The sequence below is a fragment of the Mus caroli genome, unplaced genomic scaffold (genome assembly GCF_978045245.1).
Source record: "Mus caroli unplaced genomic scaffold, Mus_caroli_1 scaffold_17, whole genome shotgun sequence".
In the NCBI taxonomy this organism is placed as follows: domain Eukaryota; kingdom Metazoa; phylum Chordata; class Mammalia; order Rodentia; family Muridae; genus Mus; species Mus caroli.
The window spans coordinates 28,958,331-28,976,131 of NW_028227272.1; the positions used below are offsets into that span (position 1 = coordinate 28,958,331).

General features: G+C 42.8%; 1 protein-coding gene and 1 pseudogene across 1 annotated transcript in view; both read right to left on the reverse strand.

The window, feature by feature from the left end:
• The window catches only part of Senp5 (SUMO specific peptidase 5), a 37,604-nt gene that overhangs the window by 12,996 nt on the left and 6,807 nt on the right, over positions 1-17,801 (reverse strand). Inside the window, exons 2-6 of the mRNA XM_021184758.3 lie at positions 12,396-13,921; positions 7,988-8,093; positions 7,714-7,852; positions 7,483-7,530; positions 3,181-3,258 (exon numbers count right to left, since the gene is read on the reverse strand). Coding sequence (XP_021040417.1) covers positions 3,181-3,258; positions 7,483-7,530; positions 7,714-7,852; positions 7,988-8,093; positions 12,396-13,890 — 1,866 coding nt within the window. The 5' untranslated portion in view covers positions 13,891-13,921. The remainder of the gene's footprint in view (positions 1-3,180; positions 3,259-7,482; positions 7,531-7,713; positions 7,853-7,987; positions 8,094-12,395; positions 13,922-17,801) is intronic.
• On the reverse strand, positions 9,881-12,387 carry LOC115029579 (NADH dehydrogenase [ubiquinone] 1 alpha subcomplex subunit 7 pseudogene; annotated as a pseudogene).

The window sequence follows — 17,801 nt, forward strand, 5'->3', positions numbered from 1 at the left end:
CAGCAACCACATGGTGGCTCATAGCGAAAATGTACTCACATATATAAAATAAATAAAATCTTTTAAAATAACGTTTAAAAACTAAATGTACTCTAAAAGCCGACTAGATTTCACATTTCTGGAATTCCACAATGGTTAGAACTAGAAATACTACCAGAACAACAAGCTCCTTCCTGGTCTTGTTTTTGGAGTTTTTTTGTTTGTTTTGTTGTTTTTGTTTTTTTGAGACATTATCCAGAAATCCTTGCTGGCATTGAATTTATGACCCTCTTACACCTTAGCCTTCTGCATGCTAGGATTACAGACCAAGAGGCTGCACACCCGGGTTCCTAGAGTGCACCTTACAAGCCTGGGCTACACACCCTAGGTTTTTGGGAGAAGAGAAAAGAAAGTAACTGAAAGGGTAATTATAGAGAGAATATCACAGTGCACATGAGGAACATGGGGGGGGGGACATAGGGAGGAAGGGGGAGGGAGAGGGAGAAGAAGAGGAAGAGGGGGAAAGAGGGAGAAGGGAAAGGGGAGAGAGGGGAGAGAGGGAGAGGGAGATTATAGAGAGAAACACAGGAAACTTGGGTGTTTTAAGAAAGCAAACACACGCTGGGCAGTGGTGGCGCATGCTTTTAATCCCAGCACTTGGGAGGCAGAGGCAGGTGGATTTCTGAGTTTGAGGCCAGCCTGGTCTACAAAGTGAGTTCCAGGACAGCCAGGGCTATACAGGGAAACCCTGTCTCAAAAAAAAAAAAAAAAAAAAAAAAAAAAGGCCGGGCGTGGTGGCGCATGCCTTTAATCCCAGCACTCGGGAGGCAGAGGCAGGCGGATTTCTGAGTTCGAGGCCAGCCTGGTCTACAAACTGAGTTCCAGGACAGCCAGGGCTACACAGAGAAACCCTGTCTCGAAAAACAAAAAAAAAAAAGAAAGAAAGAAAGGGAACACACAACAGCATGTGACTGATGGAGGAGGGACAAATGAAGTGTAGTTTAGTGGTTTAGCCTTTTGTTTTCAAATTATCAATCCCAGAAACATAACTCTTGCCTTTCAACTATGAAAAAGCTTAATAAATAGAAGTTGGAGCAGAGCAGTGGTCCCACATGCCTTTAGTCTCAGCACTCAGGCAGAGGCAGGCAGACCTCAAGCAGAGTTCAAGGCCAAGCTGGTTATAAATTGAATTCAAGTATTTGAATTCTGTTATTAGCACAGAGGCTGTAACGTGACTCAAGGGCAGGGACACTCACCACTTTGCAGAGCATCCACACAGTGGGTCATGGCCACCTTAACTCTGCCTTCACAGCATCTTAATTTTTACAAATTTGTTCATTCTTATTTTATGTGCTGAGTGTTTTACCTGCATAATGTAAATATTCTACATCTGTGCCTGGTACCCCAGGAGCTGGGGTCACAGATGGTTGTAAGCAATCCTGAGGATGTTGGGAACCAAACTTGGGTCCTCTGTAAGAGCCAACATCACTCTAAAACCATTTAAAATAATAATAAAGTTAAATGAAAATTAAAAACCTTTAAGAAATTAATGGCACATCTTTTAATTTCTGGCATTGTTAGTATTTTATCAGTTTAAAATATATTTACTATAAGAAATAGTGACTAAAAACCATAGGGCTTATCAATGACTTTAAATTCTAACTAGCTGGGGTATCAGTTTATTTAAAAATGTAATTTTACTAAAATTAGCAATCTCATGAGCATCTTCTTTTTTTCTTTTTCCAGATTTCCTTAAAAAAAGACCTAGTGATTGGATCATCAAACAAACTGAAATGCACACTTGGTGAGTCTCAATGTTAATCATGACAATTAGCATTTTACTGTGTAGTTAAAATGTATTTAGTGGTTTGCTAAATATAATCTAATTTTCCTCCCAGCAAAGTAAGGGCGAGAGGTGCTCTTGTACAGAGAACGACTGACTTTCAGAATTAGGAAATTTGCTCAAGCTATAGCTAGTTAAGTCACTAAACTGTATCACTCTCCTCAGATTTGTAGATAAAAAATTATTTCTAGGTCTGGGGATATGGCTCATTTGGTAGTGTTTGCCTCAATCTACAAAGCCCTGGATTGGATCCCTCTAGCACTCCATCAATCAGGCATGTTTGCCCATTCTGGTAATGCAAGCAGTGCCCTGCAGAAGCAGATCAGAAACTCAAGGTGGTTCTCAGCTATGAAGTGAATTCCAGGTGTCTAAATGAAGAAATAAACCTTACCCACTGACTTAAGAGTTATTCTCTACCAGGCAGTGGTGGCACACACCTTTAATCCCGGCACTCGGGAGGCAGAGGCAGGCAGATCTCTGAGTTCAAGGCCAGCCTGGTCTACAGAGTGAGTTCCAGGACAGCCAGGTCTATACAGAGAAACCCTGTCTCAAATTTAAAAAAAAAAAAAAAAAGAGTTATTCTCTTAAGTTTTGGTTGTTCGGTTGGTTTGAGACAGGATCTCATTGTAAAGTCCTGGCTGGCCTGGAACTTACTAGGTCAGGCTTGGCCTTGAACTCACGGAGATCTACTCCTGAGAGCTAGGATTAAAGGCGTACACCACCTCACCCAGCATCTTCTTACAACAAGGAAACAAAAGGAAGAGTTTCACATAGCCCAGAGCAGCCTCACACTTCAGCATGGGCTGCATACTGAGTGAGAGCAGCCTGAGCTACACCAGCTGAGGCCTTTTAAAAAAACAAACCCAAAACAAAATTATTTCTACATTAATTATTTGAGTTTGAATTTACTGGTAATTCTGTCAAAATACCAAACAATAGACTCTAACTTCACTGGGGAGGCTGAAGCAGTTGGAGACCAGTCTGAACTTCACTCATACTTGTAGCTCAGTGACACAAACACTTGCAAAGCAAAGGTCCTCCGAGTGAGGGACTTAGCTACTTTTGCATGTTACCAGTCAGCAATAAAAAACAAGCTAAAGGCCTTGTCCAAGTTGTCCAGCAGGCGAATAGCAATGCTGCAATCATGAACTCCGGGACTGGCGCCCCCTCCTTAAAATGCATTCTAATCCTCATTTGACTCAGGAGTTTACTAGTGTTCTACTTTCCAAACATTAAGACAGAAAATAGTAAACACTCTCATGAAGGTCCTGACTCACACCATAATATCAGTAATTTCCAACCTTCCCACCAAGAGTAGGTTATCGATTTCAAATTCAGTACAAAAGGAAACAGAATACCTTCTTCGTCCATCTTTTAACTCCATTATAGCCTTTGGTTACCAGCTGTCTATGGAAAAAGCTGTTGAAGAAGTGGACCTAGAGCAAACACAGAGCAAACACAGTCAGCCAGGTTACAGCACGCTGCACCCACATTCAACTTCACAAGAAAATGAACAGAGCAAAGATTTTGTTGGGGGCTTTTATTGTTGGTTTGTTTTGTTTCTTATTTTTGAGATAGTGTTTCTCTGTACAGCCCTGTCTGTCCTGCAACTCCCTCTGTAGACTATGGCTGGCCTCAAATACGGAAATCCTCCTGCCTCATGGGTGCTGGGATTAAAGGCATGAAACACTATGGCTGTTTTGTTTGTTTGTTGTTTGTTTGTAACATGTAGCTTAGGCTGACCTCACACTCTACTGTAGCTACAGATGGTACTGACTTTCTGATCTTCCTGTGGTGTGTGCTGCCATACCCAGTTTTTTATGGTTCGAAGGCATCAAATGCAGGCAGGGTTTTGTACCCATGACTTAGCACTCTTCTAACTAATCTACATTCCCAAGCCTTCATTTCCTCATTTGTTTTGGGTTTTTTGTTTGTTTTTTGATACAGGCTCTTTCTCTGCAGTCTTTGCTGACCTGTATTAGATCAGGCTGACCTTCAACTCACAGAGATCTACCTGACTATTCTCCTGACTACCACGATTAAAGACATTCACTCATATCTGGCCAGGCCTAGATTTTTAATTAAAAAAAAAAAACTTTTTATTTTAAAAAAGAGGGGTGGGATGGAGGGCTGGAGAGATGGCTCAGTGGTTAAAAGCACTGGCTGCTCTTCCAGAGGTCTGAGTTCAATTCTCAGCAACCACATCGCAGCTCACAACCATCTATAATAGGATCTGATTCCCTCTTCTGGTGTGCATGAAAACAGAGCATTAAATAAACCTTAAAAAAAAAAAAAAAAAAAAAAAGGTGTGTGTGGTTGGAGAGAAGGCTCAGCAAATAAGAACACTGGCTGTTCTTCCAGAGGACCTGGGTTCAATACCCAGCAACCATATGACAGCTGACAACTGTCTATAACTCTAGCTTCAGGAAGTCCAACACCTTTACAAAGACTCACATGCAGAAAAACACAAAGTTACTTAAAATAAAAAATTTTAAAAACATTAAAAAACATATTAGAAAGAGAAAGAGAAGGAAGGAAGGAGGAAGGAGAGAAAGAAAACACATTATAAAGCCGGGTGCGGTGGCATACGCCTTTACTCCCAGCACTTGGGAGGCAGAGGCAGGTGGATCTCTGAGTTCGATACCAGTCTGGTCTACAAAGTGAGTTCCAGAACAGCCAGGGCTACACAGAGAAACCCTGTCTCAAAAAAACAAAACAAAACAACAACAACAACAAAAAAAAAAAAACAAAAAAAATTTCCCACACACATTATATAATTAACACAAGAATCTATTTTGAAGTTTCATTAGCATTGTTAACATGCCTTTAATTCCAGCACTCTGGGGGCAGAGGCAGGTGAATCTCTTGAGTTTGCAGCCAGCCTGTTTTGCAGAGTGAGTTTCAGCACAACCAGGACTACACAGAGAAAGCATGACTTGAAAACCAAAAAAGAAAGAAAAAGAAATGACTGTGCCTTTTCATGGTTGTTAGAGAGGCCTGAGGCTCCAAATTCATACCTTTCAGACTGCGTTAGTTTTATAATTCCTACACTGGAGGTTAAGGTAATTGTTAATTCATTTTTTTCCTCTTTTTTGGTTTTCTACTTTTCCAGACATGGTTTCTCTGTGCAGCCCTGGTTGTCCTGGAACTAGTTCTGTTGACCAGGCTGACCTCAAACTCACAGAGATGCATCTGCCTATGTCTCTTGAATGCTAGGATTAAAGGTATTTGCCACCACTGCCTGGTTTGCATAATCACTTCTAGCTATAAAAATTACCTTAGCCAAAAGAAATATCAGGTCTTACATGCTACCCTTAGATTTCTTGGTTTCTCTGTCATCTAAGGCAATGTTCCTACCAGTCTTTGCCACTTATTCAGTGCTAGAGACTGTACACAGGCTCTTGTCAGAGTAGACAAGACTCTAGTCTCACAGAGCAGTCCCTCTAACTTCAGGCATAAAACCTATATCCTCTTGGTGCTTATAAATCTCAGCAGTAGTCACCAGACCAGAACATCATCATCATCAAGGAATGTAAGAATCAAAATTCTCAGCTCCCCACCCCCAAGACATAGTAAAGCTGCAACTCCTGCATAGGCCATAGCAATCTGCTGTTATGTGCCCTCAAGTGACTCTAAAGCAAATTCTTCTAAGAACTATGTAACCTGGCATCGTAGCTGTTGCCTTGATCCCATCATGAGAAAAAATGGAGGAAGAGGATCCCAAATCCAAGGCCAATCTGGGATACGTAGTGAACGCTGTTTCAAAAGGAGCGAGGAGCCCAGGACTTGGGAAGCAGATGCAGATGGATCTCTGAGTTTGAGGCCAGCTTGGCCTGTATAGTAAGACCCTATCTCAAACAAACAACCCCAAAGAGCTGAGTGTAGTGGTTACACCTCTAACCCCCCAGCATTTCTACAGGAGCAGGAAGTTGGCCTTATGTTCAATGCCAGCTAACCTACAGTAGTGAGATCCAGGGCAGCCAGAGCTATGGAAGACCTAGTAATAAAAATCCAAAAATCAGCCGGGCGTGGTGGCGCACGCCTTTAATCCCAGCACTCAGGAGGCAGAGGCAGGCGGATTTCTGAGTTCGAGGCCAGCCTGGGCTACAGAGTGAGTTTCAGGACAGCCACGACTACACAGAGAAACCCTGTCTCGAAAAACCAAAAAAAAAAAAAAAATCCAAAAATCAAAACAAAGAAGCATTCTGCTATTATTGGATTAATAATCAATTATTATTTAATCAATTTGTTATTTGATAATTATATAATATCAATTAATTAGTTTCAGTTTTTATTCTCTAGCCTCCAGAATGCTGGGATTAAAGGTGTTCACAGCAATGCCCAGCCATAACTGTTTTCTTTTATTTTTTGTTTTTTTTTTTTTGTTTTTTTCGAGACAGGGTTTCTCTGTGTAGCCCTGGCTCTCCTGGAACTCACTTTGTAGACCAGGCTGGCCTCGAACTCAGAGATCCGCCTGCCTCTGCCTCCCAAGTGCTGGGATTAAAGGCATGCGCCACCACTGCCTGGCCTATTTTCTTAAGAGAAAGGTAAAGGGCTTTAATTCCAACACTTAGGACAAAGAGGGAGAAAGATCTCTGAGTTCCAAGATATCCTAGTCTACATAGCGAGTTCCTAGAAAGCCAGGGCTACATAGATTTTGTCTTAACAAAAGCAATAAAAGAAAATTTAAATTACTTAAAAGGTTAAAGGGTCTGAATTTAAATCAAATACCCAAGGGTTTTCCTCATTTTTTTTTTTTTTTAAATTCTGGCACGAATACACGTGCCAGTGTGCCAGTAGAAGCCAGAAGACACTTTGTGGAAAGCATGTGGGTCTCAGGGACTGAACTCAGATTGGCCGGTCTTTGGAGCCAACTTGTTGACAGTCTCTTAAAAAAATAACGGCAGCCTGGGGCTCAGATGGTTCAGTGGTTAAGAGCACTGGCTGCTCTTCCAGAGGTCCTGAGTTCAATTCCCAGGAACCACACGGTGGCTCACAACTAGCTGATGCCCTCTTCAGGCAAGTGGCTGTATATGCAGCACAGAATTCATACATTAAATAAAATGTTTAAAAAACACAAATAAGTAAGGAAGAAAATATGGGTGTTGTGATTTTTTTTAATCAAAAATGGATTTTTTTTTCAGGTTTCTTTCCCCCCCCCCACAGGGTTTCTCTGTGTAGCCCTGGCTGTCCTGAAACTCACTCTGTAGACCAGGCTGGCCTCGAACTCAGAAATCCGCCTGCCTCTGCCTCCCAAGCACTGGGATCAAAGGCGTGCGCCACCACTGCCCAGCTAAAAATGGATTTTTGTTGTTGGTTTTTCTTCTTCTTGCTTGAAACAGGGTCTCATGTAGCCCATGCTGGCTGGCCTCAAACTTGCTATGTAGCCAAGAATCCTCCTGCCTCTACCTCCCAAAGTGCTAGGATAAGAGGTGATATGCAACCACACTCAGTTTAAACAGAAATGATTTTTTTAGAAAACATGGTGGACTCTAATGTGCAGTCAAGACATAATCCAACCCATTTAATCTAAAGAATGTCAAATAATTACATACTGTTTAAAAGCAAAACAAACAAAAGAACAAAGACCACAGAAAACCTAACAACCACCTTATTATGAATAACACAAGGATGCTCACAAAGAGAAAGCCTGCACCTACCTTGTCTGGGACAGCATCCATTATCAGCTCGCCATACATATTAATAACCTGCAGAGAGTAAAACCTGATTAGTCCTGCACAATGCGGAGCATCCCCAGCAGGATGGGTGGTACGCTGAATGCAGTGAAGGTAATAAGGCCTTGTTTCTAAAGATAAATGAAAAACAAACCCGAAAACTGATTGGTCAACATGCTGTACCAGCTTCTCCCCTGAGAATCCACGTGCACTAACCTGGTCATTCAACCAGTTCTGACCGTCCAAAGTCGCCAGATCATCCATATCCAGCATGTGCTTATTGTAGAAGATGCGGAAGTTACACTTTTGATGTCTGGCCCGGTAGTTTGTTATTTCCCTATTGATAAATGGTTTTCTAAAACAGATTTTGAAAGCAAAAGTTAAAATGAAATGCACTTTATTCGATGTATAATTATCTCTTTTCTCTAAGGGAAAAGTCACTTATGGCAGTAATATCTTTAAGGGCTTAACTTTAGCACCACTGACATACCTATTAGAAAAGTCTTCATTAAAGACATCTTTTAATCTCCCAAGGACATCTTTTTCACTGAGTGGAACCAGACTTCCATACTTTTTCATAACCTCATCTAGGAATCCTTACATAAGGGAAAAAAAAAACATGGAAAATTTTTTCATCAAAGTCATTTTCATAACACATATTCACACTATTACAGAGCGCACAGAACCATGACCTGTAAAAACGGTTACATCGTTAAGAAAAAATAGGTATTTTGAACCTTCACCTTTGTAACCCATGAAGAAATAAATGCTCACAGCAATTTTTGTTGTTTCAGCTCATCTTAGCCAAAGGCAATTGGGGACGTTGGAGGAGGGTGTCCACACACACACACACACACACACACACACACACACACAGAGTGGGGGGGGGGAGTCAAGTCTAGTCAGCCTCCTACACTCTGGTGTTACAGGTGTGTGCCACCACACCCAGGTCATACAGTGTTTTTAAACAACTAACACACTCCAGAGTCTCTAGTTAAGAGTAATATTTCCATAGTGGGACCTTGAAGAAGAGTTATCTTGGGGGCTGGCAAGATGGCTCAGTGGGTGAGAGAACTGACTGCTCTTCCAAAGGTCCCGAGTTCAAATCCCAGCAACTACATGGTGGCTCACAACCACCCATAATGAGATCTGATGCCCTCTTCTGGTACATCTGAAGACAGCTACAGTGTACTTATGTATAATAATAAATACATCTTTGGGCCTGAGCGAGCAAGGCTGACTGGAGTGAGCAGAGGTCCTAATTCAATTCCCAACAACCACATGAAGGCTTACAACCACCTGTACAGCTACAGTGTACTCATATACATAAAATAAATAAATACATCTTTAAAAGAAAAATAAAATCAGCAAGAGTTCTTAATAGATCTTTCCTGATTTGTATCTTTAAAAACGAGTTACTTTGGTCATGCTGTCACTTCACACCAATAGAACAGTGACTAAGACACAAGGGGGAACAGCAAGATGTTACTTCTTAAACAGAATGGGGGTGGGGAGATAAGCGTTAATCATAATATTAAATGTCTTTACTCCCCCAGTAGTTTAGGAAGTAGTTTATTTAAAAAAAAAAAAAGTGAAAATTGGTAAGATTATCATCACTGTATTATTGCAACTTGGCTGTTTTGTTTGTTTAGTTTTTCAATACAGGGTTTCTCTGTGTAGCTTTGGCTGTCCTGGAACTCGCTCTGTAGAACAGGCTATCCTCAAGATATCCATCTGCCTCTGCCTTAAGTGCTGGGATAAAGGCATTGGACACCACCACTACTTGGCAGCAATTTGATCACCATTAGCCAGTCTTAGTGCACAGGCCTGTAATCCCAGCACTCAGGAGGCCAGCTTCATCTATACATCGAATCCCAGACTACATGGTGAGATCTTATCTCCAAACAAGCAGCAAACCTACTAACGTCTCTCATGACACTGACCCTGTGAGGTAAGTTTAACTGGTAACAGTGAGCAAGGCCTTTCTCCTCCATGCTGCCTAAGCCGGCCTGAGATTCTCCCTCCTCGGCCTCCACGGTAGGAGCTGGGATTATAGACCAGGTCTGGCTCTAGAAAGGCCTGTTTTAAAATTGGGAATAAAAAATTTAAAAACAATTTTTATTGTTTATTTAGCTGTGGTACAAGAGATCAAACCCTGGACCTGATACATGGGGGGGGGGGGGGGGGACAACACAAGAGTTCTACCATTTGAGCTATATCTGCATTTGAGCTATATCTGCAGCCAAGGAAAACAGAATTTCTAAAGAGACCCTTTAGCCTGATTTAAGGCAGTCTTCAAGTCAACTTATGAATACATTCATTTAGTGGTCTCCATGATGACCCACTAAGCAAAAGTCCTCAGGAAATAAAACCCCAACATTATTCTAAATAGTAACAAAGAAACTGAAGGCAGTTTAGCAAAGATAGAACCATGACTTTGAGATGATGCTGTAGAGAAGGAACAGCAGTCCACCAAGCTGACAAGTGGCTCTGGCTATTACAGGAAACTCATAGCCAGTTCCTTCCGTGGCTCTCACGCAATGGTTTCTGCCAGGCCATCAATTCAGAATGGAAAGTACGCTGTTGTACTGGGAGAGAAGCAAAGATGAAAACCCGGTATTTCCTCCTGTTAACTCCCATCAAAGAGACTCCCAACTTTCTGTAATGCTGGGAAGCCAAGTCAGGGCCTCAAACATGCTAGACAAACCACAGACTTGCAACCGCAGCCCTTCGTTTGGCTTTTATTACATCCATTCATTGTGTGTGTGTACAGTGAGGTACACATGCAAATAGCATACAGAGGTCAGAGGACAACATGTGGGAGATGGTACTCTCCTCCACCATGTGAGTTCCAGATTGAACTCAGGCTTGGCAGGAAGTGTCTTCACCCTTTACCCACTGGGCCATCTCCACAGCCCAGCTCAAGGTTTTGTTTTGTTTTTTAATGTGGAACTTTATGTATTTGTTATAAATTAGGTCACACTCTCCCCAGAGGGAATCCAAGGAGGAAAAGCAGTCATGTGGCCCTAGAGACATATAGCAAGGTAACCTAGGGCAGGGTCACAGGTATGGCTGGTCCTTGAACAGCTCCCACCTCTTCATGGGAGGAGCAGGTGTCACTGCCTTCTTCTCAGTGGCTGCCATAGCAGAACTCTCAACTGTTTTGCCTGACATCAGGGCCTTTCGTGAGGACATGATGATTGAGGGAGGCACAACATCCCAGCGGCTATCATGAGTACAGTAGTAATTGTTGGACAGCTTGTGACTAGGGCCCACTGGGAATTTAGGAGGTGGCTGGGTCCCCAGATGCCCAGTTCTGCAGCTTTTGGATAGCACGAGTAGTGGACGCCATATTCCTTCTGCTCCGAAGGATGCTGGTGACCCCAAGGTTTTTGAAATCATTATCTCTGATTCTCCACCCAAGTCTACTTGTAAGCTAAGAACAAGGCATATAACATTTTTTTTTAATTATTATTATTTTATGTGTATGGGTGTTTTGTCTGCATGTATGTCTGTATACCAAATGTATGCCAGATGCCCACTGAGGTCAGCGGAGGGCATCAGAACCTCTGAAACTAGAGTTACAGATGTTCCTGAGCTATCAAGTGGGTACTAGGAACTGATCCTGGATCCTCTGCATGGTCATCCAGGGCTGTTCACCAAAAAGCTATTTCTCCAGCCCCAAGAATATATACTTTTGCTATATTTCCAGCCTTGACATCTTAACAGTTATCTTGTTTCTATATGGTGGTCTTATTTCTACATGGAAAAATGGCCCCAACAGAAGTCAGGAAACCTTAACATTTGAAAAGACTGCATTTAAGCAAGAAATTAAATATGGGTGGAAAGAGAATACTGACTGTACAAAGCTGTCCTGACTGTCACATGGGCATGGTGATATGCACACTCACATAGAAACTCCATGTATGTACATACAATTATAAAATAGGAATAAAAATAAGAGGGGCTGTTGGGCGTGGTGGTGCACACCTTTAATCCCAGCACTTGGGAGGCAGAAGCAGGTGGATTTCTGAGTTTGAGGCCAGCCTGGTCTACAGAGTGAGTTCCAGGACAGCCAGGGCTATACAGAGAAACCCTGTCTTGAAAAAAAAACAGTAATAATAATAATAATGATGATAATAATAAGAGGGGCCAGAGAGATGGATCAGTAGTTAAGAGCACTGACTGCTCTTCCAAAGGTCCTGAGTTCAAATCCCAGCAACCACATGGTGGCTCACAACCATCCGTAATGAGATGTGACAACCTCTTCTAGTGTGTCTGAAGACAACTACAGTGTACTTAGATATAATAATAAATAAATCTTTAAAAAAATTAAAAAATAAAAATAGAAACTTAAAATTGTTTTAAAAGGTAGTTTACAGTTGGAGAGCTGGCTCACAGGTTAAGAGAGTATAGTACTCTTCAGAAGACCACAGTTTAGTTCTCAGTCTCCTTACTCGATGTTTGAGGCCAGACTGGGCTACCTAAAACTCTGTCTAAAAACAAAGACACCCAATCTTAAAGCCCAACAACATAAGATTCGCATCTGTAATCTGTAAGCCTGGTAAAACCTAAATTTAAACCAGTTCTCCTTGAAAGGTAATTTGACCATCCTCTTAAAATGTTTAAGTACCAATATTCTTCTAGGAGCAATCTGAATGACAGTCTAACGGACAGAAACAACTGCACAGCAGAGTTCACTGCACCCTTACAGCCAAATCAATGCAAGTGTTCATCAGCAAACTGAGCAGGGAACTAAGCTACATCTACAAAATGGAGCAGTGTAAAAGGCATCACAACATCTAGCGGTTTAAAGGCAAGCCATGTGTGGGAGGTAAAGCCGAGACTCTGGAAAGGACAGCATACAGCAAGTGTGGGCAACAAAGAACAGTGCATACCAGAAAGGCAGGTTGAGAGCTGCTCATCATCCACTGGAGACGCTGTCTGGCTGCTCTTGCCACCTGACATTTGGTTTTCTACTTTGGGCTCACTGCACAGCAAGGGAGCATCCAGTGGACTTTTACAGTAAGGGTGGTCCAACAGCTTAGAACTAAGAATGCTCTGCTTCAGGGACCCATCCTCCTCCATCTGGAAGTTCTCATTCTGGGCAGGCTCCTCAGACACAGGCCCGTCTACACTACTCACAGATTTGTCTGCTCCAGACAGTGGCAGTTTCACTCTGTCATCGCTGACAGCACTTGTCCCGCTTTCCTGCCCCAGCGCCATAAGTGCTCTTTCAGTGTCCGGAGAGAACCTGTCACTAGAAGGATGTTCCATTAAAGGGATTTCAGGAATTTGCTCTGTACATTCCCACTTAGGACAAGAGGATGACTGGTCCCAGTTGTATTCGACACAGCCATTCTGCTGGTCAGGGAATGCGTCATCTAAACCATGCTCCTTGTCCAAGACAGGGTTTTCTTTAGTGTGACCATCAGGCACATGACAGTTTTTTTCCTTCCCCACAGCACTGCTGTCCATGTCTGGAAAGTATGGCTGACACCGACAAGGATCTTTAGGTTCTAGGGAAGGGACTGGGCTGCAATTGTCACCCTCAGTGTTATTATCCCTAAGGTTCTCTTGATGGTCCCCAGTGACCTTCTGTACCCAGCTTCGCTGGGCCTTTCTTAGCTTGCAAACTCTGCTTTTCGTTCTGAAGTGCTGGGATCTGAAAATCCTATACCGGAATCTAACCATGGACAGTTTCTCATACATCATCAGAGCCACTCTGACTCTTCGGTGTTGGCTAAGCTGGAACTGTTTTGGAATCAGGGGTCTCCTGTTCCTGTGGTGCTCTAGCCCTTGGTAGCAGCCATGACAAACTCGCTTTCTATGTTTGTTCAAGACCACAGTCTTGCCACTGTCACCTGGACTTTGGCTCTCCCCACTGAACTTCATGGGAAAGTCTGAAGCTTGTGGGTCTGTGCTAGGTTTGTGACCATTGGCTCTACCTAAAACAGTGTTTGCTGACAAGCCAGGAGCTGCCTTCAGAAGGCTTTTCTCTCTGCAGTATTTATGGTCCAAGCTCTTTGCTGAAGACAGTAATTTATCTGCTTGGAGTTTCAGGAGACTCCTTGAGGAGGAAATGAAGTGCTTACTGTCCTTTCTTTTCACTTTGGCGTACAAAGTACTAACATTTTGAGTAGCCAGTCCAGACTTTGTCTTTGAACAAAGCGGTACATCCTGAATCCATGTTTTCTGGATGTGAAGGCCCTTATTACACTGGAAAGGCTTCACCTGCCGATGCCAAGCAACTGGCCTTCCCAGCTTAGCTTTCAGAAAGCACAAGTTTTGGGGAAAGTAGAACTTCTTAAAGCTTCCAAACCCAGCATTCCACTTCTCAGAAAAGGCTAAGTGAATTCCTTTCTTCCATAGAATTTTCTTCTGTTTTTTCATTTTTCTGATGCATAATGAGAACTGGATGTACCTATAAAACAAAATGTAAAGAAATTTTAAATTTCAATGTAAGTATAATGTCATAAAGACATATAGCAGTTAAGATCAAAATGAAAGAGAGCGTGTGTACTTCAATTTATTCTGTCAGCTCTAAGGAAATCCTACTTGACTGAGGTTCCAACTGCAAGATCTGGGAAGAAGACAGGCATGAACATTTAATACAGCCCCATTTTCTCTATACCTAGTTCTGGTGGAGATGTTTCTAGAACCATTTCTGGCAAGATGTAGTCACACGTGCCTTTAATCTCATCATTTGGGAAGCTGAGGCTAGGTAGACCTCAATCTTTGTGAGTTCCAGACCAGCCTGTTCTACATAGTAAGTTCCAAGTCAGCCAGACACCTTGTAACAAAAAAAATTTTTCTCAGTATGAACTAATTTTTGTTTTGGGGATTTTTTTTTTGTATATACATGGATATATTTCACCTACATGTATATAGGCTCACCACTTTAAGTGCCTACTGCCTGTGGAGGCCAGAAGAGGATGCTGGATTCCTGGAACTGTGATTATGAATAGCTGTGAACTACTGTGTGGATGCTAGAAATTGAACCTAGGTCCTCTGTAAAAGCAACAAGTTAGCTGCTAAGCCATCTCTTTAACCCACTGTATCAGTTTCTAATAGAACACTCAAGGCAAAAAAATCAGAAGAGAATTTCTAGGGTTTTAGTACTTGAGCTACCTTGCCAGCCACAGAATTTCTGCATTGACACTGTGGTCTCAATTGTAAAGTGAAAGATAGTAAAGAAGAGGGACCAAGTACCCCTTCAGACGGATTTCATATCTACTAATGTGGTCCGCATAGTCATCACCCTCAAGGAGATGAGGCTCCACTTTTACAGTCAGTCTGAGTGTCTATAAAGGAACAGGACTTCATCAGGTACTCTCATATAAGGAACAAAAGCAAACACAAGCACACATACAGAATTTCAGGAATAGCTGATAGAGGTAAAAGATGAGAAGGAATAAATGAAAATTAGACATGAAGCTGGAGGTGTAGTCAGTCAATACACAGGCATGATGGGGCTGGAGACAGATTATTTGCCTAGCATGCATAAAGTCTTGGATTCAATTCCCAACATAAAACCAATCATGAAGGCACACACACACACACACACACACACACACACTCAACCCCAACACTCAGGGAATGAAGATCAGAAGTTCAAGGTCTGTAGGAGAAGGGTGTTACCCAATATGAATCCTTCAAGCTACAACCTACAGGGCAAGTAACTGGAGCGGTAACCATGGCACAGAAGCCATGAGGACAGCAAACAGTTCCCAGGGAGATGTGAGGCATGCCCCAAGAGAAGGGCATCATGCCTGGTACCTGGCCAGAACCCCGAGACTGGGGTGGTGGCAGGTCCTATGGGTAGCCAGATCTGGTGGTATACAGCTTTAATCTCAGCAGAGGCTGAAGATCTCAGAGTTCAAACTGCTAATGAGCTCAAGGCCAGTCTGGTCTATACAGCAAGTTCCAGGTCCACTAAGGCTACATAGTGAGACCTTGTTTCAAAAACTAAAAAGCAGATCAATGAGTAACACACTTAGCAGGTCAAAAAGGCGAAAACCTAAGGCCATGAAGTAAGCTACAAGAGGCTGTAAAAGCCCTAAATTAGAAGTAACACATACCTATGAAGGTTAGGAATACGGATGGTGCTGAGAAAAAAAGGTCATCCAGAAGTCTGAACGCCACCCCACACACAACTACACACACACACCCACACACAACTACACACACACACCCACACACAACCCCCCCTTACACACACACACACACACACACACACACACATACACTAGCCTGCCTCCTACCCTGAGAGACAACCTGCTCCCTTTCTTGCCAAGGATGAGTCAGGAAAGTCACACCAGTAGGAAAGCACAGGGCAAGCCAGGATGAGTGAATTCCTGCAGAAAACTTGTCCCCTCACCTTATAAGGATACGCTGCTAATGAGGAACCATTCCTTCAGGATGAGAGAAGGCATGTAAGGAGAAAAGATTATAGATATTTAACCCTCCCCCAAAAGGCTGAACAATTCCTCCTCAGGGTGTTCTGAAGCTGGAGAAATGTCTTAGGCTCTGGATCCTAATCACACAGCCTCCATTCCCCTCAGGGGTAAAATACATGGACTGTGAGAACAGTCTGAAGGAGAAGACTATACTCAATGAGACACACTTTTGGTCTGTTTTATTTTTTCCAGACAGGGTTTCTCTATGTAGCCCTGGCTGCCCTCAAACTCAGAGATCTGCCTTCCTCTGTCTCCCAAGTGCTGGGATTAAAGGTGTGTGCCACCACCCATCCCCAGCAAAACATACTTCTGTTTTTCAACTCATCCTCTGAGATTGCGGCAACCTCTGATTCATTCTCTAAAAAAGTTGGTTAGTTTATTTAAAAATAAATAAATAATCCATAAACGTACACAGATATTTCTATTTCCCCACAATGGCCCTGCATGGCCTATAGTATACCCAAGTTTCATGTATTCAAGATTTCCCATAGCACCTTAGTGCACAGTTTGAGGCTGAAACTAGGACATTCATTATACAGGGTAAAGATGTTCACCCACACACCTGCAACCCCATTACTCAGGAGGCAGAGGCAGGTGGATCTCTGTGAGTTCAAGGCCAGCCAGGGCTACACAGTGAGACCCTGTCCCTCCTCCCACTCCACCCCACCACACACACACAAAAGGATTAACTAACAAGAATCACCAGCCCTCTGAGGAAGGAAAGGAAAGGAAAACCATGTTACAGGAGAAAGCAAACTCCGCAGATAGAAGGAAAGGCAATGTGATCAGTGACAGAGCTGCAATCCCAGGAATGCAAGCAGCCATCCAGGCTACAAGAAGGAAAGAACAGCTTCTCCTCAAAGAGAGCACAGCCTTGTAGAGGCCCTGATTTTGACTCAGTAAGATTAATTTTGAACATAAGGCCTCCATATCTGTGAAAAAGAAAAAAGTTCTGTTTCAAAAAGATAAAGAGCCGGGCGTGGTGGTGCACGCCATTTATCCCAGCACTTGGGAGGCAGAGGCAGGTGGATTTCTGAGCTCAAGGCCAGCCTGGTCTACAAAGTGAGTTCTAGGACAGCCAGGGCTACACAGAGAAACCCTGTCTCGAACCCCCCCTCCCCGCCAAAAAAAAAAAAAAAAAAAAAAAGATAAAGAAAGGGAGCTGGATCAGCTATTGGATGGAACACAGGGTTCCCAATGGAGGAGCTAGAGAAAGTACCCAAGGAGCTAAAGGGATCTGCAACCCTGTAGGTGCAACAACATTATGAACTAACCAGTACCCCCCAGAGCTCATGTCTCTAGCTGCATATGTATCAAAAGATGGCCTAGTCGGCCATCAGTGGAAAGAGAGGCCCATTGGACACGTAAACTTTATATGCCCCAGTACAGGAGAACGCCAGGGCCAAAAAGTGGGAATGGGTGGGTAGGGAAGTGGGGGGGAGGGTGTGGGGGACTTTTGGCATAGCATTGGAGATGTAATTGAGGAAAATACGTAATAAAAAAATATATTAAAAAAAAAAAGAAAGAAAGGGAGCTGGAGCGCTCCCTCTGCTCTTGCAGGACCCAGGTTCAGATGCCAGCACCCATGATGGTTCACAACCACCTGTAAATCCAGCTCCAGAGGATCCAATACCCGTTTTGATGTCTGAAGGCTTATCTGCAGAAGAGATGTACATACATTCAAGCATACATACACATAAAAATAAGATTAAACAAGAATTTTTTAAAAAAGAAAACACAAACAAAAACCTTGGTAACTGGCACAAAAGAAAAACTAACAAGAGAGTTATACACAGTTGCACACTCTAACCCCAGTACTCGGAATATAAATGTAGGAGAATTAGG